The sequence below is a fragment of the Clinocottus analis genome, unplaced genomic scaffold (assembly GCF_023055335.1).
Source record: "Clinocottus analis isolate CAN_PGR_092001 unplaced genomic scaffold, fCliAna1.0.p SCAF_19, whole genome shotgun sequence".
Lineage (NCBI taxonomy): Eukaryota > Metazoa > Chordata > Actinopteri > Perciformes > Cottidae > Clinocottus > Clinocottus analis.
The window spans coordinates 2,097,243-2,121,850 of NW_027175920.1; the positions used below are offsets into that span (position 1 = coordinate 2,097,243).

The 24,608-nt window shown below is 43.7% G+C and overlaps 1 protein-coding gene across 1 annotated transcript in view; it reads left to right on the plus strand.

Moving 5' to 3' along the window:
* The first annotated feature begins 1,690 nt into the window (after positions 1 to 1,690).
* cox10 (cytochrome c oxidase assembly factor heme A:farnesyltransferase COX10) overlaps positions 1,691 to 24,608 on the plus strand; it is a 28,431-nt gene continuing 5,513 nt past the window's right edge. Inside the window, exons 1-4 of the mRNA XM_068582901.1 lie at positions 1,691 to 1,806; positions 2,817 to 2,959; positions 3,125 to 3,521; positions 3,851 to 3,975. Of these exons, the coding sequence (XP_068439002.1) occupies positions 1,776 to 1,806; positions 2,817 to 2,959; positions 3,125 to 3,521; positions 3,851 to 3,975 (696 nt within the window). The 5' untranslated portion in view covers positions 1,691 to 1,775. The remainder of the gene's footprint in view (positions 1,807 to 2,816; positions 2,960 to 3,124; positions 3,522 to 3,850; positions 3,976 to 24,608) is intronic.

Here is a 24,608-nt window from a genome sequence, read left to right on the forward strand (position 1 = left end):
TGCATCTTGATGGTGCGTGAAGATTACGCCGCGGAGGCTGGCAGCAGAGTGCAATGAACGAGAGGAATCTGGAAAATTGGACGCTCCCGCTCACGTTGCAGTGAGGATTTGAGTCCATTGACAACATGTGAGTGATTGTAAAGGACATTTGTGCCACCGCCATTCATAAAACAAAAGATACACAATACTGAATATCATACTTGAGAGTACGTGACATTGTAAAAATGCAAAAACGCATTACAGAATGTATTTTTTTGTCGGTCCATATTCAGACTATGACGTTAACAATCAAAGCAAGCAATAATCATCCCCCTGCGTCAGTACGGTGTTATTGTTGGAGGAAATGAAACACTGCGCTGAAGCAGACAATCATACTGTTTCATTATCTTTGTTTGAATAAAGCCAGGCAGCAAAGTGAAAGCAGCATTAATCAGAAGGTTTCCATCTTGTTGGCCGTGGCAGCCGGGGCCAACAAGATGATCACACACATAAATAACCGGCTCGTCAGAGGACACACAAGGGCAGAAGGCAACCGGCCAGACGGAGATTTCAAATTTAAATGACTTCCATCTTCTGGCCACATTTATTGGACATTAACAGAGCTTTCTGGTAGCCTGACTTGTTAAAAATAAAACTCCTACACCTAGTGTTTACTGCAAATAAACACATGTTGTTTCACACTACTTTAATTCAGCTCAACTGATTGGAGTTGCTCATTAAAAGGAGCCCCGCTGGGAATACATTGGCTTCCTCTTGAAAACACCAAACCATTACAATAATATACTTGTCACACTTGTTTGGAAGGTGAAAGAAGCAGGTTCACCTCGGTTTTAGTGGGTCACATTGACGGAAATGAGGATCACCACCATAAAAAAAAGCAGAAGCACTATTAATTAAGAGAATTAAACAAGATGCATCAGACTCTGGGTGGCGAATTGCTGTAACTTCCCGGGTGAAGCCAAAGAATTTAAATGCCATGAAAAATTTGATGGACTCTGGTTCTTTTTCCCAGCAAATATCTTGAGATGTCATTGTAGCAAAGCAGGCGTCAATAATAACATTAACTGTAGCCGCCTGCCAGGGAGGCGTGACGGTGGGACAATGAGCCGACGTGCACAACATGCACAACACCAGAAAATGCAGTGTAGGGAAAAGCAAAAAAAATCTCTCAGAAATGTAGAAGTAGAGGGTTGCATGAGAAGAAAAGATTCAAGTACATTCCAATCATATTGAATTAAATATTTAAAACCTTGGAAATTACCCATTTATACGTAATTATCTTAAAAATAGTTTTTTGCAGTGTTATTTCTTTAATATAGATATATAGTTACTTTATTAATCCTGCAAGGGGATTTTTTTTTGCTATAACAACATTTATACATGCAGGTATGAAAAATGTAAAATGTAAATAATTAAAGTGCAAAAAAAAGAAAATCGAATATTAAGAAAAATGCACAACATTTACAGAAATAATAACAATAAATTAAATTAACTAACAAAACAAAACATGTAGCCAATAAGATTCCAACTACTCGGTATTAGTTTATTTAATTAATTTTTAAGCAGTAATTTTAATTTTGTCTCTAATATGGTGAATTTATTATGAATTTTGTGTGTTTTATAATAACTGCAGCGCACACACACAGACATGCGCGCGAGCTGACGTAGCGCTGACCCGGAAGTCTTTCTCTTTAACCACCGAGGTCGTAATGGCGGCGCGCTGCAAGTGAATAGGGTCGAAACCGAAACGGCAGTCGGCTCTATGATTCGCCAACATGTACAAAACGCCATGTAGCAGACTGTCAGGTAACCGGAGCGGACGCGGGTCGTGTGGTTTAACACGCAGCAAAGTATTTTATTGTTTTTACGTTTTAGCCTGCGCGAGCAGAAAACAACCGCTGAAGCTACGGATGCTATCTTTAGCATCGGGGGATGTTTGGCACCGGGCTGGCGGTGACCTTAGAGAGGAGTCACCCAGCACGAGCTAACAACCGACCGGGTTCATCACGACAACGTTGCCGCTGTTTTAATTGCAACCGTGTGTGAAGCAACGTGAAAGGCGTGGAGCATTGCAGATGTGGGGCTTTTCATAACTATTACGCTCGTGACGGGAACGTGTTATTACGTGACGTGACGTCACACAATCTTGATGAGGAAGAAGTGTTATTTCGTGGCGTTCAGTGATCGTCACGAGCTGAGTCTGAAGGGGAAGCAGCCTGTTGTTGTTTTGCATGCTTTTGCTTTGAGAAGACCAGGACCTCCATAAAGTTATCTGAACTTTTAGTAGTGTGTTGCAAGCTGTTTATGGTGTGTGTTATCTTTTTCCCCCCGTGCAAGTTTATGCAACTTTATTTCTTCAGGCACTTGAGTCCATCCAGCAACAAAATCCGAATACATTAAGAGGACACCAAGACGCAGGGATAATTATTGCAGTTTAAAAATCACTTGTGGTTAAAAAACAGACATTTGTTCCAATGTTTCCTTTGCGTTGGCTCAGTTAAAGCTGTTATTATTACATGTCTTGATGCAGTCAATGAACACTTAAAAGCGTAAAAGGCGGGAACATTACAATTCACAATCACATGACTATTATTCTAAAAACATTAAATGCCACCTGAATCTTTTTCATTTTTGCTTTACTATGACTGCAGCACCAGTATGCTGTATGGAGTACAGTAGGCTCTTTAAGATGTCTGTTTTAACATCTGTACACATGTGACATTTACATGCCAGCTTATTGTCTTACAGAATTAATCCAAACCCGTCTGTGTTTGTATTTATTTTATTGACTGTAGCATTTTTTACATTTCCTGTAGGTTTGATTGGTGTCAGCGTGAAGCAGAAATTAGTTCAAAATGTTCCTGAATGTAAGCAGACTGCTCGCAGCCTTATTCAGCTGCACAAAAGAGATCCATCAAACTGGCTGACGTACCAGCACCTCAACTTCCTGAAACGACAGGTATCTCTCACTGGGCTCAATATACCTTTTGCTGACAGTTTAAACATATTGTCTTGCATGTTGTCAAACCATACCTTGAACACATACCTTTGTGTGTCTGTCAGTTGTATTGTCGTATCAGTAAATCATCCCGTAACTCACTCTCCGCACCGCTTTTCCTCTCAGTATGTAGCAAAGAACAGCAGCGAGCTTCACCAACGCGCCGTCCCGAAACCGGCTCCGACCCAGACCATCGTGGACGAGAGAGACGTCGGCGTCGAAAGACGGGTCCAGAGAATACCGGCCATTGCTCCCGTGGTCGCAGATACTGTCCCACAGTCGGAGGACATCACCAGTCAAGCACGGCCTGCGATATCCCCCTCGGAGCCCGATACGGACGATGCGCCGGCCCAGAAAGACTCCGCGTCCAGCGGGTCCGCGACGTCGGGCGAGCCTCCCCATATCCACGTGGAGACGGATGAGGCGAAGGAGGCGCGTCTCGACAGACAGTGGAAGCTGCTGAAGGTCGACGTGGCCGAACTGCCGGACGTCTACGCCAAGCTGGCAAAAATCAAACTGACAGGTGAAGAGCACGACGTGTCTTTTTTTCCTCCCCATTCAATATGAACCACTCACATATGGAAGTCGATGCATGCAAATTAAGGGAAGCCTGTAGACAATTAAGGGTGCATGTATAGTCATTTGTGTGGTGCAATTAACTAATTTTAAAGAGCTCAATTAAATCAAATAAGTACATTTTTCACTCTGATAATGTGCTGTTAACTCTAATCCTGTTTTGTAGTATTCTACAGCAACAAGGTGTAGCATTTGCAGTGTTCTTTGTATGTTACTTTAAATACTTAAAGAAGAAAACTAACTCTTTGTTATATTATTCTCGCATTGTGTTTTCAGCTCTGGTGGTTACGAGCGCAGCAGCCGGCTTCGCAATGGCTCCGGTGCCCTTTGACCCCCTCATCTTCTTCGTGGCCTCACTGGGAACATGCCTCGCCTCTTGCACTGCAAATTCAATCAACCAGGTCAGTTATCCCCAGAAAGCGGTCAAACCAGGACATGCATGTCTCTGTCAGTATCTTAAGCGATGGTCTTTTTGTTGTTGTTGTTGTTGCACACCACATGTAGTTGCGACACAAACCCTCCGAGCGTTACACTCGATAATGTGCGATTAAAACCTAAAAGTCACTGACCTAAAGTCAGTGTATTTTTAAAAAAGGGTTTTGGTGAGATGCCAGACATAAACGTCTGCGGTTAACACAAACTTAAGAGATTGTCGTGCTTTATTCTTTGACATAAAATACTGGTTTAGTTCTTTTATAGCCGAACATTTACTTCTTACTTCTGGCGTTTTAGTAAAAGTTCGTGAAGGTTCTCTTGCCAAACAAAACATGTAAGTGGCATAAAGGTTTGTTTGCCACTTTGTTTATATCCTGCAATAATCCAACGGAATGACTCACAATAATACACCCTCCATCCATTTTACTCAAACTACAAAGGTCTTCTGAAGCAAATAATATTAAGTACATGGCTCGTGTAATTGTTTGAAGAATAGCATCAAATATCACACATGTTTCTAGTCTTTATTCTGTTTATTTTTTAAGAACCAATTTCCTTTTGGAAAGAAAATGAGTCTCGGCGCTGGCAAGATATCTATTGGTCTGATAATGCATGACACATTTTGTTTTGTTGCTTTGGTAATCAAACATGAACACGCTTGCCGACACACACTTGCATCCTTTTCTTTTAGTGACGTCTGTGTTGTGGAGAAAACACGCTGAACGAACCAGCTCATCCCCTTTTCGACCCACTCTACATTCCTTTTGAGTTTTGAGCTGACTGTAGCACTGTTATTATTTACCAGCTAAAAGCTTTTTTTGTCTTCTTTCTTCCGAAGCTATAAACAAAGATGAGCCAGTGTGCCTGGACACTTAAGATGCCGAGCATAAGTAGAGCCTCCCACCGCCGTCTAGTGTTGACGTTGTACGTAGGAATTTGCTCCGTGACTCAAGAATATTGGTATAATGGGTGACCCCCCCCTTCAGCCCGACAGTGAACTCTGCTTAGTAGTGTCTTTAGCCTGTAATTTGTGCAAAGGCCTTGATTACACTGCAGGTTCCTGCCCTCGGGGCCGACCTCCCTCCTTACCTCAACTTCAGCGTTCTAACCGCCGTCGTCTTTGTTTTCCAACGATAATGAAGTGCCCCACCAAGTCAAACAAACGACGGCCATCTTGGAACTCGCATGCTCCAAGATGGGTACAGTTTTCCCTCAAGGATCTTGTGGATACGACTCTAAATGTTTACACAGTTCAGTCTCAGTGGCCGGGGTCTGACTAGTGTCAATCAGTCCAACGCGGTGTTAGATATTGTATTGTCTCTGAATAAAGCCGTACGTGCACCTCCACCTCACACTGAGCAGGTGTGTAAATACAATTTCAGGTATGTGAAAAATGTCCCCCGTCTCTCCTCTCGAGACTCCCAAGACGTTCAGAGCGCTGAGTGATGTAAGAGGCGGCTGCCCGCCGCTGTCTGTACCGTGGGTGTCCCTTTTATCTGCGGGCCCACCCTCACATCACTGCTGTCAGTCTTCATTTTCTCCACTAATTCAGCCCGAGGACAGGATACGACAAGGCTTCATGTTTCACTGAAACAATGTTATTTGCCTTTCAGTGCCTCTCTCTCTCTTTCTCTTTCTTTCTCTCGTCGTCCTTCTACAGTCAGGTCTGGTTTCAAACCCACGCTGAAGGTGAAGAAGCATGGGCAAAGGTGAATTTCAGAGCAGATGTAGCCAGTTGCAAATTAGATAAGTGTGTGTCAAAAAAACCTGCAGGAAATACTTCCAGTCAGGGCGTCGATCAATTTTGTTGAGTTGATCTTTTCCAGGCCTTTTTTGTTCAAGACACTTTTTTTATTTTTTGAGAAGCAGGTCACTCTTTTCCGCTTCCCTTAATTTAAAATGACAGGATAACTTAGAATATTATGACAAATATGACAAATATATATTTAAGCGTTTCATTTTGCATTAAATCACAAGAGACTGTGTCAAGAATAAAAACACATTTAATTGAATGCATAACTGGAACCTCCAGATAGTAACTATATAAAGAAGGCTATAAGTCAAGACTGTGCGTCTAAAAATATACATTTTGTGTGGGTTATTTTGGGAATGCGTCTCATGGTTTCTCTCGATAAATATGCAGTGAATTGTAAAGAGATCCTGGTGGAATATTACTTCAACATTTCTCTCTGTTTGCCCGAGGCTTCACCGTAGTCCGGTTCATTCGGCCCCCTGATCCCTTTTGACATTTTGCGTGTCATCGTAGTCTTGATTGGCAAAGAATTGGAGGTGGGAGTTGCCACCTGTCTCAGACAAATTCATGCAAAGGGCATGCACATTTGTGTTTATTTAAAAAAGCTGGTCAAAAGAATCATCAACAACATCGTTAGGAACGTAAACTTATTTGAAGTTGGCAATGTCACGTCTGGTATGAAAAGCATGTGGCTCGCTGCAGACGACGTCACAGTAGTCGTCGCTGTTGGTTTGTTTGCGGAAGGTAATTTTCCCTCCGTGTAATTACACACACACACACACACACACACACACACACACACACACACACACACACACACACACACACAGAGGGAGGCACAGGGGATGTCATGTGTGACATGTAATTGCCCACTGTGGCGTGACTCTGGACTCACGCACTCTGACAGCTGTTTTTGTCAAAGACACGCCTTCACCTGCATGTGTGTGCATGTGTGTGTGTGTGTGTGTAATCGATCTCAACACTTTGGTCAACCATTTGTTTTTCATAATCCCCGAAAAAGAAAAAAGTGGAATGGGAGAAAAACATCCTCAGATCTGCTGCCAGGTTGTTTTTTTCTTCCCCTTTATCCCTTTCATCTTGAAAAAAAAGGGTCTTCTTCATTAGCGTCATTATATGTGATCAAAGCTATTTTTTTCCCCCACATGTGGAAAAATCAAATAAAAGCTTGACAAACAAATCAAAGCAGAGAAAGACACTTCCTATTCAGATTCAGCTCCGCCTTAATCCCTTTTAATGCCCGAGCCTCTATAGAGACGGAAGAGTGTGCAAGTATGTGACCACACAACAGTTGAATTACCTTGAGGATCGGAGGGAAATGCCCTAAGGGGGAGAAACAACCCGCTCGCTCTTGGAAGTGGCAGTTGGACTTTCAGTAGAGCTGTCAAAAAGCCGGGGCTGCTCTTTGTCCCGTTGGGAAGTGCAGAAACGTTGTGGTTTCCTTTTTAAAAAAAAATAAAGTGACTCTATTTAGGAGACTGACGGAAGGGTGTAAGCACCAGCAGTCACGTAACAATGGCATTTCACCGTCTAGAGTTTCCCCGCCGCAGTCAAAAAGACTTGGTGCTGTCACGTCTCGTCTCACAATCGGAGGAGACGGTCAAGCGAGCTCTCGCCGGTTTGGCAATTATCAACTGTTCTCAAGCACGGTATGTGTTTTTTTGTTGCTTCCACCGCTGTGAAAGCCTGCATGGAGATGACCGGCTGAAAAGAACCTCGTACCCGAAAGTGCCGGCCGGTCTGGTCGTCAGCTCTTTTCCCCGCCACCCCCCCCCCACAGGTGTCCCAGCCTTCATCACCTTTCCGGTCTGCCCACTGCGTCTCGGCTAATTGGATAATTGTGTCGGGGCGAGAGAGTTAGGGCCCAAAAGGCCCCTGGGAGGTCTCTGAGGTCCCCCGGCAGCGTAAACAAGACCCCCGAAACGGCCTTTTACTGTCAAACAAGTGCCGGCCCGGCTATTTTGACAGCGGCCATGGTGAAAGTCCCACTGGTGTTTTTTTCTTTTTGTTTTGATGAAAATTCAAGCTGGCTTGTTCTGCGGCTGCTCAGTGTCATCTCCGCTTTCCGCCGACCACGACAGTGAGTTTTTTCTTCTTCTTTTGTGTGTCTCCCGCGGTGAGCCGTATGAGGCTGGCACGCATAAGCGAGCCCTCCACGAGCCCCTCCACTCCCTCGGCCCTGTGCAGACATGCATTATTTACCCTCCTGCGTGCCGCCTCCGGTGCACATCTCGGTTCAGCCCCTTTAGCGATCAGCACGTTGAAAAAATGTGTCGGATTTATTCTTTTTTTTTTGTAAACCCTTTGTGAAAAGAACCAAATCTTGATTTTATTAAGATATATCCATATAAAAAAGGCTCTGTAATGAGCATTTTCGACTGAGTTAAATGATTTTCTGAAGCTTTTAATCGGCAGAATAATGCAAGTTAATTCAAATTGATTGTTGTTTTGATGTTAACACACAACGTAGAAGCTCTTTTTAATCTTAAAAAGGCATCTAATGATGGCACAATGTACTTCAAGCTACTACAATGCAGCCCTGTTGTCACGTTTGATCTTTATTCCTGCTATAATTATGGTTTGCAGCGGCAGGCAACTTCTTGATCCTATTTATTCACACACACACGAACAGATCGGTGTCCCGCCAAATGATTTGTGGCTTTGCTCAACATATTTAGGTTTGTCTAGTGTGAATCTGTAAGGGATGCAAATTTGCTAGCAGGGTGTCGGTGAAAATCATTAAATCACACTTGGTTAAATTGGGTTGCATCAGCACAGTGGACTTGTTCCATGTTTATATTACAGTGCAGTCGGGAGGCATTAAGGCCGGGACCTTATTTCACGTCGTGGCTCTCTGTCTGCAGTTTGATTTTGAATTGAAAGACTGATTATGAAGCCAAAACGTTGACTGTCAGCATTAATTTGAGACTTGTTTACGACGAACAATGCGGCCCTTTTTGTACACGGGGCCCCCTCCGTTTTTAGTGGTCATAAAGCAACCAAATATGTCAACATAAACAAAGTCCTCTTTTTTGAATTTTTTTATTCATGTTCCTATTTGTTAAATGTGAGCATGGTTATAATCTTCAAATGATTGTGATGTCATAAGTTGTGTTTGTTAGAAATGAACAGGTGAAAAGTGTTTTTGGGGATGTTTTTTCACAATGTTCATCTGAAGTGAATCCTCTTAATTTTGCTCTCAAAGTGCACCAGATTTATGCTGGTGTACCAAATTGAAAAATTTAACCCCCTTCCTAAAAGCCCAAACTTCCTCTTGACTGGCGGAAACAGAGCCTTAATTTAAGAGAAGAATAATAAATTCATATTTAAAAAAAATCTACTGAACGGACACGTTTTTGTCCGGTTTGATGTTTCCAAAGTCTCTGATAAATAACCGTGATCTAAATATTGACCGGAATAATCTGCATAATTGAGCAGCCAAAGGTTTTACATGCAAACACAAATGGAGCATGATTGTGCCGGCACAAGCTGTTTTAGGACATTTTGTTTTATGCCTGTGTCATAGAAACCAATATTTTTTTGTAAAACATTTCTTGGGGATGTTCTCCTTTCACCGATCCGGCTGTGAACATGCAGAGATGTTTCACGAGCGCTCCAGACAGACTCCAGATGTTGATAATGGTCCATCAGCAGCGCGGTAGGTGGGAGCCCGTCTACCTCGGGGCTGGGATGGCGGCAGGGCAGAATTTGCTGTCAAGGCTGCCACAACAATTTTCCAGAATCGAGCTCCTCTCATTGTCGTTTTTTAAGGCGCCTCCCGTACCTCTTTGAGAGAATCATTAGTTGTAACAAGACCTCGCAGCCGCTAAACCTCCTCCTCCTGCCCCCCAAAAAACACCACCGTCCATTGCTTTCTTCAAAGAAATTGAAACCCTTCCACCGCTGGATCTCTGCGTCTGTTCCCCGCTGAGATGTAGCAGCAGAAGATCTGCTTTCAGGTCGCTGTAGAATACCTCTCTCATGATGACATTGACGTCCTTCTTCTGCAATCTGTTTTCATTCTGTCTTCGAATCCCTTTCCTCCCCCCCCACACCTCCCAGCGTTCCCATGCCAGAATCCAGTTGAGTTGCAGTGGGTACCTTCAAAACAAGGTATTGACGGGGTACTGTATTTGTTTTCTTCGCGATGAAAGCTTCAAATGTGTCCCGAGACAGATTTGAGTTGTAAACGCATCAGCGCTCGTCATATTAGCTCCACTGGCTTTGAGCTGTAATTGACTGTTTAATATGTGTTTTGTCTGTCAAAGGATTATTTTTTTTTGTAAATAATTGGTCAAACTCATCAGAGGTTTAGCCAAATGGGGAGATTTATCATTAAAAAAACAAGATCATTTCCTCGTGCAGATGCTGCTCTTAAGATCTTGCTCTGCAACAGCTTAGTTAAAACAAAAGAGCATGCCGAACTTTGACATCGACGCTTTGGAGCGTCTTTGTTTTCATGATCTTGACCAAGCTGTTCGTTCGGCCTGGGAGGAGGAAGGGAAATGCCTTTTTTTAATTGCCCAACTAGATGTCACACACACACAGACACACACGAACACACACACACAAAAAGAGGACTCGATGGGTGTCTCTCTTTCGCTGCTGGATTGAAATGAATATTTAACTCGGCGGCCCTGTTAAATAGTTAATTTCTTTAAAGGCTTTTGTCTTTAACAGCCACGGGGTGCCAATCCGTTTCCAACTGTACAAATGGATCTCTTTCAGGCTCAGACGGGAGACAGATGCTTTGCTCTGATAAAAGTCATGAAGGGTAAATCCACCTATTATACGGCCCCAAGATACTGCCTGAGGGAGCACGTGCTGTTGCCAGGCGAAGGGTTAGTCGGGCATGGGTACTGACACGTTACGCTGGTTTCCAATTGTTTCTTTTATCGTTTATCTTGTCGTTCGTCGACTCTTTTTAAGAAAACTTTGGCATCAGCTCGCAGTTGATCTGTACCTTTTTTTTTTTATTCATAATCTTATATCACTTTTATGTGTTGAATTTGGCCAGATCCGTGCTTTACACAGGGATAATGTACTGAGGCACCGGTACCAACAGGGGCCTTTGTACTTTACACAGGGATAATGTACTGAGGCACCGGTGCTTTACTTAGTGATAATGTACTGAGGCCCCGGTACTTTACACAGGAATAATGTACTGAGGCACTGGTACTTTACACAGGAATAATGTACTGAGGCCCCGGTACTTTACACAGGAATAATGTACTGAGGCACCGGTACCAACGGGGTCTCCGTGCTTTACGCAGGGATAATGCACTGATAAAGTCCCTGGTCCTGATTATAAAACGTTGAATCCAGTTGAAAAACAACTGTCTTCAAAGTGGCTGTTGGCATTGTCCGTGTACATTTGGTACATTTTGATCACGGTGGAATTAAAACATTTAGAAGGTGCCGGATGCACTCGCTGGAGTCGATGGACGTGGAGCTAGAGGCGATTAATTTATAAAAGAGCGTTGGCAGGCAACAGCAGCAGTCTGAAGTAATTGTAGGGTGTCAATTCTTTTATTTATTTATTTTCAGTGCCACAGCTTTCTTACTGATGGGAATCCTTTCGAATAGCAGTCAATGAACCCGAGCTTATCAAATGTAATGACTCCTAACAGAGTGGGTTTATCGTAATATTTGCTAAAGCAAAGGTCTCTGTCAGTTTTTAATCACTTCTCACTTCAAAAATACATTGTTTTTAATCAAATGATACAACATGTAATACAATAAACCCAAAGCTCTCTGCTCTATAAGGCAAAGATGGCTTATAGCAGTAATACACTATATTCACATTTTTTTAAAGGGTGGCTGTATAATTCTGAAACTAAGTCAGCGGTAGCTCTTAGTGCATAAACACATGTTTACATGTTATTTTTTATTATTTTCTTTATTCCAGACAAATAATCATGGCCTTTGACTTCAATAATCCTCTTCCATGGGCACAAAAGCTAACTCTACAGTCTTTGTTGTTGGTTTTGTGTTTTAAAGGGTATCATACAGGTACAAAACATACATATATTGCATCATTATACAATAATAATATATATACACAAGACTTTTTCACTAGTATACTCAAGCCCTGGCAGACAAACACAGGTTGTCCCGACATCAAAGGAAGAAGTTGACGTGGCTTCTCATCGGCGTTGTAAACAACATGTCATCTCGTTTCTTTTTTTTCTCCTTTTTTCTGAAGATCACACTTACTACTCGCACGCAAAGTGTCTCCACGAGCTTTCAATGCCACGGCTTGTTTGAGCAAACACACCTCGCCACAATGGAGTTGCCGTCACCCCCTAAGGGGTGGTGGTGGTGGTGGTGGAGGGGGGGGGGGTGCGTGACTGACTGATGGGCAGGTGGGGCCTCTCCTCTCCACCTCGCTGATTAGCCTTTAGTCTTTCACAAAACACCGTGATTATGGGCTCCGGTGACCAACCTATGTGAGATACAGACACCTTTTTAGACTCGAGTCAGCACTGTCTGGCACCAATGAACCTTTCTACACCTCGCGCTGCACTTGGCAATGGCTGACCCTCACGCAAGCTGAGTAAATGTTGTTACACCAGCTAAGACGCTTCATGCGATGCTCTTGTTTTTTTCTCTTTTCTTGTTCGTTCTTTGCGGCAGTCGTTTTCTGCAGAACGGTAGCGTCTTAATGTCAATGGTCCACAGGTGAGGATCATACAGCTGCACTGAAAGCAGCCTATTTAGCTCGGTATCGGGGCTCAATTTGAGTTTCTTTTGAACCATTCGGGAGCTGCTTTCCACCCCTAGAACGCACTCCCAGCATGCATCGGTGTGGCGATAGGTGGACGGCTAAGAGGACAAACCGTTCTTCTGTCTCATGTCACGCTGAAGCTTATTGCAAAGGAGGGATAGCGGAGTTGCTGAAGATGCTCTTTAAAAAAAAGGGGTCCCCACTCTGCTTTTCATAAACCACTCGACGGAGGCCAGAGCATCGCGTGCCCCGATCTGGAGACGTAATATTTACTGTTCGCCGCCAAGACGTAGCTCAAATGTTTTTCATTTATTTGAGCGGGGCAGAATTACCCAATATGACATAAAGAAAGTGAAAGTGACATGTGGACAGTGACCGTAATATGAGCCAAAAAAACAAAAACAGCAACTTTGCAGTGATGCAGAATGTCTTTTGCGATGCTAATGGTAGTCAGATGAAGACATTCGTGTTGTTTTTATGTGTGGTGTTGCATTAAATTGAGCGACAGACTGTTGAGTAACCAACGTTATTAAATGACTGAGCCTGAAACGTGATCCTTATTTCGATGTTTGTTGATCTTGGACTTTTTTCAGACATGGGATTTATTTGAAAGAAATGACTTGGAGGAAGTTTTCTTCTGGTTCTACAGACGCTAAACAATGAACAAGTGCCGACCGGCGTGCATTTAGGGCACCGCGCTTCTGTATTTGTGTACAGTTAACCACCCTTTTCCCCTATAAACTCAAGTTTACCCTCTCTATCTGAAGGTAACTTAGCCAAAGGCAAGTAGGGAACACTCTTTGTAACGCTGAGATCCGTGGATAATTAACAAAAGCAGCCCTGTTTACGGCGCGCCCGCGAGCCAACGCTGAATGCTAATTCGATTCAAACGAAAAGCTTTTAGGGCAAGGGCATCGTTGCTGGAAAACAAAATGGTTACCGACATGCACCACAGCTTTCCCTCAGCCTTGGGCGTGTCTCACATTCTGAAAATGTTGTTTTTTAGCCCAACGTTTGTCTGTACAGTGACTTTTTTTCTTCTCTTTTCTTAATAAAATCCATTTAACTCCATCTAATCTGAGGTTGAATTAAAATGTCCTCTTGCTGAGAGAGGCATGTGTTTTCTTAAGGCTTGCTAGTGACAGTTAGATAAACCCAGATGATCCTTTTCGTGCTCAGCTGGTCTTGTTCATGTTGGTAAATTGACATGCAAAGTTTTGTTTTGTTTCCCACATCTTTGACTGTTTTAAATCACTTTAAATGAACAAGGTCAAGTGAGCTTTGGCCCTCCAGATTTCGCAAATGAGGGTAAGAAATAGGTGTCGCGCGGACCATATTATTTAAAATTAAGAATACTTGGGATCGTAGTAACTTTGCTTATCAACAAAACAATAGAATATGTGTTTGCTTTTGTGCCGTCGCCCACTGTTAAGTTTCCGTTGGCGGCTCTGTACACGTGGTGCCGTGCATTTCACCTCATCTATTGACGAAAAATGCCAAAGAGCTCATTTTCGCTGCACTTTTAATTCCTCTGTTATTATCATCACCGAGTGCCTTTTTAGATACAGATTCGCTGTCAATTCTCACCTCCGCGTGATGCCAGTAATCGCCCCCGTGCTTCAAAATGTCTGGATAATTCAGCCCGAATGATAGTCATTGGAGAACGACTATTATTTAGACTGAAGATCCTGAATCTTAAGTGCCACCCAAGTCCTTCAGCCCTTCATTATGTGAGCACGCGGCATGCCCTGAACACTCGGAAAAATGCTACAGGGGATATTTAGCGCACCAAAAAGGTTGTGTTTTTGCGTCTTCTGCTCATAATAGTCACATTTTAAAAGCAGGAATATTGCTTAAGAGCTTTATTGTCTGGGAGATTAAGCATGCCAAGACCGTTCAGTCTCAGGAAAAAGAAGTAAGAATGTATTCACATCTTGCAAAGCTTTTCAGTTATATGCTCTCGCTTATCATTTCCTGTACTATATGAATGTATACATATATAACGTTCTCTTACATGCACACATCTGTTAATCCTGGTTACTCCTGTAGAGTGCATGCTCAGCTATGCTGCGTCTCCTCATGTAATTCCCGTTATCTAACCCTTAAATGCGTACGCACACAGAATATAGGTGTGTTTCACTGTGTATGTTTCGGGTGCAACTCAGCTGATTAGATAAAGCCAAATGCATTTCATTAAAACCGGCTCCAATCTGAGCATTGAACGTGTTTTGAAATGAGGCTTTTTATGCCGGGCTATACTATGTGTTTGCCCCTTTTTTTGGAGCAACATTAGAAGTCTAAATCTATACAGAAAGGCGTACTCTTGTTAGCTGTTCTACGCTCCGGTTAGATATAAAAAGGTGATGACATGTCACGCCCGCAAAACATGTTTAAATAGTTCATTTCTGCCTCCGTTTGAGTCATATTTCGTTTATGAAATTCCTCCGTGTGTGTGCAGAGTTGTACCCACCAATCTTCTCCTGGAACGTCCCCTTTGAAGCGTTCACATCATCCACTGCCCTTCATGTGCGATGACGGCTCTACAGAGCACCAAAGGTTTTTTTTTAGTTTTTTTTTTTAGGAAGTCGGCCTTTTGTGTCTCGTTCTGTCAGCATGTCACCTGCTCGCCTCACCTTCAAATATAAAATAGCCGTCCCGCTGAGTGGGGCGTGGATGTTTTTGTGTCTGTCTGCGTGTCACAGGAGACACTACGGGGGTAGTTAAAAGGCTCTTGAGCTGCGTGATGACACAGCGGTCTTTTCATGTCGGCGGCTAACTGTTGATTACCAAGACAGACCAAAGTGTGTGTGTCTGGGTGTGTGCAGCTCGACTCTGCTCCCGATGCACAACTGTACTCTGCTCTTTTTCATTCGAGGAAGTGCTTTATGACGGGTTTCTCCCTGGTATCAAGGCTCACCTGTAAGATAGCTTTCAGAAACATTGCGGCAACAAAAAAGTGACGTCTCCACTGTAGGTGTGTGCACTTTAAACCGGCCTCTGTCATTACGCCTGTGTTGTTTCATACATCCCCAAAGTTGCATTTTAATCAGTCCACGTGATGGAGACCTTTTGTAATAACTCCGGTTCAATCCAGCGAGGGCTCGCGTAACACTCGTCCTCCGATGGCTTTGTCTGCCCGTCCGTAAACACACAGAAAAACAAGACCTTGAAACGCGACACTCGTCTCCCTCTGAGCGCCGTTAATGTCACCACACAGTCATTTATTCAAGTAGCCATCGCGGCGTTCCCTTTCATTTTACTCCCACACAACGGTAATCAGTTTGGAGAATGATAGACATCAGGGTGAGTGCTTCCACCCATACGTGTGTGTGTCTGTGTGTGTGTTTACTTGAAAGTCTTTTGTTTCAGTTGCCCAGATCCAGGGGATTAAACGTTTCCGCTGTCTGTGTGCACACCGCTGGTGGTGCTTCTGCTCTTTCTCCCGCCTGCAGACCTTATCTGTACGCTTCTTCGTTGGCAGTAATTGCTCACGAAGAGTCATGACGGCATTCAATTTAACCGGCCCCATGATTTTGGACGGCACTGCACCTCTTTTGAATGATCTGTCTGTGTTTTAAAAAACGTTAGATCCTTTTTATACAGTATGCTGTGAAGTGGAGAAGGAAATCTCTCTCTCGTACATTTTTACAAATGTACATAGTGTTAATTTACCTGTGTTGTTTTTGCCATTTCCTCATGCGTTTGTGTTTGTCATACTGTAATGTATCTGTGCTGTTGTTGTTACTTGTGTGGACTGTGCTACTGCCTATTGGCCAGGTCATCATTGTAAATGAGAATTGCTTTTCAATTGATTTAAATGAAGGTAAAATTACATTTAAAAAAAGGATCTTTTAACTGCAGGAGGTCAGGTCTCAACAACAAAGATCGCAGTAAAATGCCTCCTGTGGCTTTTATATCTAGCAACTCACTTGACGGATAGTATGGAAGCCCATTTCCACCACACAAAAAAATCATAATTTTGACCCCCCAAAAAAGTCACAACTTAACCCCAAAAAATTATGATAAAAAAAAATAATTTTGACCCCTAATATCTTTTTTTTGTCATACTTTTGACCCCCCCCCCCTCCCCCAAAAAGTCATGACCACAAAAAAAACTGACATTTAAAAAATATATATTAATATCTATTTTTTTTTCCATTACTTTTTTATGGGTCGAAAATATGTCTTTTTTTGTGTGTGGCGGAAATTGTGTCTTTTTCTTCCATCTGATGAAGCTACAGAGCGTGCCATCTCTCTTTGGCCTCGTCTCTATCAAGAGATGCACATTCTCAGATCTTGTGTCGGCGCAGGTGATAAAAAAAGTCTGCAGGTCGAGACACAACATTTAAATTATTCTGCAAACGGGAGTCTCGTCGGGAAACATCAGAGCGGTCAAAACTCCAACTATTTATTGAGCAGTTTGTCATTTTTACGAGCAAGAATGTCGCATTTGTGACTTACTATGTCGATGTTATGACAATTCAGCCTTTGCGGATATATGATCATCGCCAACCAATGAAATGAGTTGTATAGGGGCGAAGAAAAATGTACTTTTGGTAGATTTCTGCAGAGGACGACAGATTCTGACGGGATCTTTGTTCTCGCGGTCTCGTCCCATTTACCCCAACGGCAAACAAGATTGAAACTCGCGGATGAATTATTTACTCCTACTGCGTTTTCCCCACTGTTTACTGTCTGTGCCCTCGCGTTAAGCAAACGCCCCGGCTCCGTATTCACATCGTTCAATCTTTTCCTTATTCGGTTTCCTGTCACTCAAACGCGAAACAAGGGAAAAAAGAGGTTGGCACACTGATGTTAAACTGAGTTTATGGGCTGGAAACCACATCTCTTTGTAGTTTATAAAAAGAGCTGTAACAGTTGGATGGCATTTTTTGTTATTTAATGGTTGAGGAGTACCCTCCCCCCCCTTCCCTTTCTTATTGAGACCAGTTTAAAACACAATATTGATGTCAACAATGTGCTCTCTTTTGTCTTTTCCGGCTCTAATCTAAAAAGTGATGCGGTGCCTTAATCTCGCTTTCTGGTTGTAAGAAAAAAAAGCCAGATTGTAAAAAAGTCTACGAGGAACTGACTGTGGATGTGATTGAGATTGCGAGAAAGTCTGAAAATCTGCTCTCATATATTATATTATGGGGAGAGTACGACAATCTTTCCCCTATCCCCCTTTGGCCTTGTCCCTGAACCAACCGTGTGTGTGTCTGTGTGTGTTATCAGAAGTCTTGTTTACAGAATATGCTGGCGAGGAGAAAGGAAGGGAGGACAAAGATACTGATTGAACAATGTGAAGCCTGTGTCACTTTGTGCTCAGTCTGTTGGACGCGCCGGATGTTTTCAGGAACGACTTCACCTGATAAAGAACAACCGGCCAGAGATGTACAATATAAATACCTGATTTTAGTTTTCCTACAGTACGGCAAAAACAATAGAGGATGTTTCACCCGAGTCAGAAGGTTTATTTCCTCTTTTTTTTAAGCAGAAATACCTGTGAAGTTGTGATTAACGGTGTTTCTTTACTATAGTTGCAAAATTCCAGGAACATTTGAGAAAAAATAATGGGAATTACTGCTAAATAACAACTAAAATGTAATAATTATGGTGGTTATTAGCTCGGGCTGTACGCCGTCATACGCCAATAGAAATTCTTGTTCTTGTTCTTTGTCCTTCTTCTTCGTCCTTCTTTGTCCTTCTTCTTCGTCCTTCTTCTTCTTCCTTCTTCTTCGTCCTTTGTCCTTCTTCTTCGTCCTTCTTCGTCCTTCTTTGTCCTTCTTTGTCCTTCTCCTTCTTCGTCCTTCGTTCATGTTCTTCGTCCTTCTTCATCCTCCTTCGTCTTGTTCCATCCTCCGTCTTGTTCTTCGTCCTCCTTCTCCTCGTCCTCCAAGTTGGGTAGTTTTATTAATAGGTAGTTGACCTTCAGTCAGGCATTTTTAGCTTTGCTATCCTTAAAAGGCTGTGGCTGCACGGAGGGTGGGGGGGGGAAATACAGAGCGCCAGACCGCCGCTCCGTGTCGTCTTCTAGGGGTCCCCTCGTCATTCTGATTTGAAAAGCTTGTTGAAGGAGCCCGTCGAGATGAAGAGGGGGGGGCCGCGAGGTCACTGACGCAAATACAAATCTGCCAGAGGTGCTGATGGCTGCTGTCATGTTTGAGAGAACACTGAGGGCCTTCATATGCGTCCGCACCTCCTCGCTTCTAATTTCCAAAAAAAAAGGAGGGGAGGGAGGGAGCATATCTCCGGTACCAGCCATATCGGAGCGATATTAAAAGTCCACACACACACACACACACACACATATATGCATTCACACCCATTCCTGTCTCCCTGTGGTCGGGGCACAGCTGCACAACGGAAAATAAAATCTAAACACTCGCATTCTCTCAAACATACACACGGCCGTGCACATGCCACATTTTTGAACTGCAAACCCCCGAAACTGTCGAGAGCCTTTCAAACGTCCCGTCCCGTCAGTCACACCCTCGGCTATTTGCAAATGCCCACCGATGGCGGAAGGCACTGTTTATTTCTCTTTAAACAAGTGACCACACACACACACACAGACACACACACACTTACACAACCGTCCGCGTTCTATGTATCGGCCTTTTCACTGATATGTTTTCCCACAGTACGCGAGACTGAATAGAAAAGCAGTCGAGTGTGTGCAGAGTTGACTGCAATCAGGAACCGGAGTGAAAGGCCCTCATTAGCGAGGGGAACGTTAAACTTATCGGGCTCAGACTTGAGATACGGCTCCAACAAAAGGAATCCGTCTCGCTCGAACAGGCGGCGTGTTTACAGTAGAGCGAAAATGCACCGGCCGGCCGTGTCTCGTCCACCGGCAAAATGACAACACATATTACAAATGAACATTTTTGGCCTATTTCCGCTGAGAGAAAAGATGCTATCATGCGGCGCATTCTTGCGGTGTGACACATGTATTTTGACTCGAGTGGCAAATTTGTGAATTAAGGCCCGGGGTCATAAGTGGTAGTTGCTCTTACTGTGACTTTTAAACAAACATTCCCCTGTAATGAAGTGTGTGTGTGTGTGTGAAAGAAAGAGAGAGAGGGGTCTCTTGATCATGAAGATTTGCTGCTTTGTAACCTGAGCCCTCCCTCGCACTAGGAGGCACTGTGGCCCGGCCGATGAACGCGGTGATACGATCCGACACTCGCGGCGTCGCTTTCTAAACACGGGGGAATATAGTTCTGGCATTTAGGTAGTTTCCACTTGGCTGCTTTTAGGAAAAGCTTGAGGCAAAAATATCTACGGATACTGTAGACGTTCATAAATCAATCAGTCTATTCTCTAGTTTTTTCATGCTTTTTTTCCCCCCATGCTGATTGACTGATAAACGCATGTCAGGAAGATTTAAAGTGGGGCTTTTGTGTAATTCCTTTCGTCCTGTTGAATCAAATCAATGAGACTGATTAGCAGCTTCTTTGGTTGAGGAAAGCCCTGTTTCAAGAGTTCTTCTCACAACTTGAAGCGGCGCAAACGAGTCGAGCTTCTCCCCGTCTAAAGCAGCATTTCATCACATCACAGGATCCGAGAGGTCGAGGAACCCCCGGGAAACATCTGCCGGCTGTCCGTTCCCGGCGTTCCTGGCGTTCCCCGGCGCCGACGTGTGTACACAGACACACCTCCGCTGCGGATCGCGTGGACTAAATATTGCTATTTTCTCAACGACGGTAACGAGGCGATGGAGATGGAGACGTCCTCCTCGCTCCTTTTGTTTCTAAACACTTAATTGCCGGTTTACAGTTGCATTTCTGGACGTCCGCTTTAACTTCCATCCTTTCTCCTGCTTTTTAAAGTTCATCTCGTCTCTTATTTCGCCCTTTTTATATATTTTTGGACTTTATTTCTCGCTGCATAACTCAACATGCAGGTTCTTGCAAAAATGGTTTCGATGGGTGCTGTTGGAAGCAATCAGCAGGTCCTTCTGGGAAGCGGTGTAACAATCCCAGCATCTAACGTCTCCGGGACTATTGGTTTGACATCAGACGTCTCTCTGTGACAGAACAGTCTGTTAAAACAACACACCTTGAAAATAACCTTAATCTGCCATTCCAGCTTTTTTTTTTTTTTTTTAAATGTTGTGACTAGTCGGGTTGCACGCCAAGTCTGCTTTTGTTCATCGCGTTTGACTTTTTTTTTTTAAAATGTTGTCAAATGAACGTCTGCCAGAGCCGCTGACTTGACTTCTGAGGAAAAGCTTAATCTATGTAAATCTTTGGCTGCTTGTTTGTCAAGTGGTTGATCAGAGACGGTTCACAGTTGCTGTTCAAGGGGGGCTTTGAGAGCTCTCGTGCTTTTTTTTCAAGCATACTTGGCTCGAGTACTGCAGAGCACCCTCGCTCCCTCCTCTCTCACCCGCCCCTGTGGATGTTTGAGTCTGCCATTCAACTCCAGTGTGCAAACAGGTGACACTCTGACAAGTGATGACTTGGGCGTATTGTTGGGTTTCGCCCCGTGCACCTGGGTTTTCCTTCTGCGGAGTGAGAGAGACTCGTTGTTTGGGCCAGCTGATGTTCCTGTGAGCCAAAGCCACACAGCTGCTTGTGTGTGTGTGTGTGTGTGTGTGTGTGTGTGTGTGTGTGTGTTCTTGTGCCTGTGTTTATGCACACTCTTGCCTCTCGGGTAAACACAGTAAGTGCAGTGTGTAGTTACTGTATCGCTGCTTCTCCGACCTTCACCGCACTTCCTATACTCGTCCTTGCAGAATGACAGGAAGTGGGGGGCTGATAAGACGACCCCCCCCCTCCTTTCCTCCCATCCTCCCCTCCCCCCACAAGGGGAACAAGGAGCGGCTGGTGCAGAAATCAAAGTGTAAAGTTGTCAAATGTTAAGTTTCGTTCACTCTCCTTTTTAATGTTAACGGCGATGTGGGCCAACTTCACCATATCCACTGAGCGAAATCAAACATTTCACTTTTTTTTAAAAATAAAAATATTTTTTAATATAGTATTTTTTCACATTTATAATAAAAAAAAATTGTTTTTTTTTTTTATAAAAGATTTTTTTTTTAAATATAGTATTAATTATTTTACCATTTTTATAAATAATATATACATTTTCTTTAATTAAAAAAAAAAGTATTTTTTTAAACGATTTCTAAAAATATATATATATTTAAATATTGTATTTGTGTACATATATTTACCATATAACGAGAGTTAAATGAACAATCAACACAGGGACACAGATGTAAAACTGAAACCATTTATTTTTCATTCACTGGGTCTTTAAACTCCTGCTGACATCACAGCACGAGACCAGGAAGTGCCTGCAGCCGCTTATCAGCTGAGTCCTGGCGGTTGGCGGTGCATCACGTTCGTCCTTTGGCACGGAGGCAACCGTACACCGCCCACCCTCCTCTCTTTGGTCTCGCCTATTTTCCATCCTCATCTGGCAGATAATTGTCCCTACAGTTATGGGTTGTGTGTGTGTGTGCGTGCTTGGGTTCATAATTGATAGCAGCAGCCAGACTCTCCGTGACTTCCGGTTCAGTCGCACAGCTGCCTCTCTACCCATGAAATTACACCACAGATCAAAAAATGACCCGTCGTACTGCTCGGCACAGTCGGGGAGGGAACCACGAGGGCGTGGCCGACATCGCCAACAACAACAACAACAACAAAGTAGCCTGCGGTTTCAATCGGACATGTCACCATGTGTCATCCAGCTAAAAAACAAGCAAACGTCTGCTTGCCAGAGCATTGTGCACATGTCATCACATCATCTGAAAGAAACATTAATATATCATCTATGCCCAAGATGCAAAGTCATGTCAAAACCTTTCCTTTACAAGTTTCACTGACTGTACAGAGCATTATTTTTTAATTACTTAATTTAATTAGGGCATCAGTGCCATATAGGAGGAAAAAAAACTTTTTAAATGACATTTTTATGACCTCTACAGATTGTAAATAACACATATTGTCCTCTAAACACTTCCCATTATTAACACTATTCTTTTAACCTTTTTTACAATAGTTTAGGTCAACAGGGTGTTTTTCGCAGTAGGCCCAATTTTTTATAACCGTTGATTAAATGCTTATTAGCATTTAGTAACGGCTCGGTAAAATGTGCCCACTTGACACGGAGCCGGTCGCTAAAAGCTTTAACTGCCGACTGCTGTGCCGGATAATAATGACACAGTTGAGTTACCTCAACGCAGGTGAAGACACCCCTATCCCCTCCCCTCCTCCTCCTCCTCAGGCCTACCTGTGTAGCGGCACACGTGCACAACGCCCCAATTATTTCAATGCCCTCGCTCGCTGCAACACATGGCAGCGTCGTCGGGGCGGAAATAATGACACGGGCTGAGCCGAGGGCCCGCTGATGCGAACCAGATGAGAGCACTCCGACTTAAAAGGGAAGGAGGGAGGGACGAGAGCAGAGCCGGACCGACCGGGAAACGACAGCGCCGGGCTTTGAGCTTCACGTCAAAATCATCCACACACACAAACACACACACACACACGACAAGATACTTTCCCCACTATGGAAAGCTCCTTGTTTCTGCTTGTATTTACTGCACAGGTGTCTGTGGGCGAGCCACAATGCACAGAGCGCTGCTATGCAGAGCATCGGGGGTCTTTTAAATTGTATTTTGCTACATGATGTTATTGAAAACTAAGTGGATCCTTTTTTTTTTTATGTGCGCAGTGTTGCAGCGAGCTTGGCCGGCCCACAAAGTGCATTCTCTCTCTCTCTCTCTCTCTCTCTCTCTCTCTCTCTCTCTCTCTCTCTCTCTCTCTCTCTCTCTCTCTCTCTCTCTCTTATGCGGCCCCTGACCTCCTGACGCATTTCCTGACCCAGGAAATAGAATTAACACCTCAGCCTGGGCCTCGGGGTCCCACAGCCGCCGACACAGCTGTCCATTAGCTCAGCTCAGCTCGGGCCCAGTCCAGTCCAGACCCGGCTCGCTATATAGCGCTCCACCGCAACTGAACCCAAAGATGGAAAATAAAAAATAAAAAAAGTGTGGGGGAAAGCGGGAAATTTAGTTTTTTGCTTCGTATGGCAGGAGCTTAGTCAACCGCGAGGTTTAAAGTCTTCGAGGTGCTTCGAAGGGTTTCGGAGCCGTTGCAGTTTCAGCAGTAACCGAGGCCAAAGAAGGAGATGCAGATGCCGACTTCTTCTCCATAGCTGCACTGCGACAAAGCGCACTGGGTCGATTAATTGGACGGAAGACGGTCCAACATGTAAACGCAGTGGCTGACTGTAGATTCTGGGTTTTAGAGTCTTCCAAAGGTCTTTCAAAAATACTTAATTGTAAATATTATTGCACTCCGTTCACTGTTAAATGTATGCGCCTCCCGCCAGGACAAATTCCTTGTATGTGAATAGCAAACACGGCAATAAATGGTTCTGATTCCTCCCAAAAACCTCATCCAAGATGGCCACATCTCTATCCAGCGTGTTTAAACTCCCTGTTGCTGATCTGTATTCAGATCTCCGACGAACATTGAGATGTTTTTCGTGAGAGATCTTGTGCATCGGACCGTAACGGTGCAGCTCCGCCCCCCATAATGTCCTTTAAAATTAAAATCTATACCAAATGAAATGCAATTATTTTATTTATTTTTCACAATATGGTGGCTTTTCCGATGTCACGAGTGCAGTAAATCTGGGATTATGTGAGCCGTACATCACAAGAGATGGTTCTCGATATTCTGCAGTCTTAAGTGCTTTATCTGTTTTCTTCATTAGTCAAAGGCTCTTAAAATGAACACGTATATATGCGCGTTTGCCTGCTGACACATACACACACCAACACACACACTTGCACACACACAGATTAGCCAGTTCCTGCGTTTAAGCACCCCATGTGTTTGCATTTTAGTCACACATTGCCAATCTCATGGGAGCACTTTGAAGCATACTCCTCCAGAGCAGATCATAAAACGGGAGTATAAGTAGTTTTTCACATAGTTGTATCCCAGAACACCCACCCAACAGCTCGCTGCCTCCACCTTCCACCTTCCACCTCCAGCCGCTTACTCTCCAAAAGTGCCGAGTCGGAGAGAGAGAAAGGCGTCCCAGCGGCCGTTTCTTTCCATTCACACAAACGA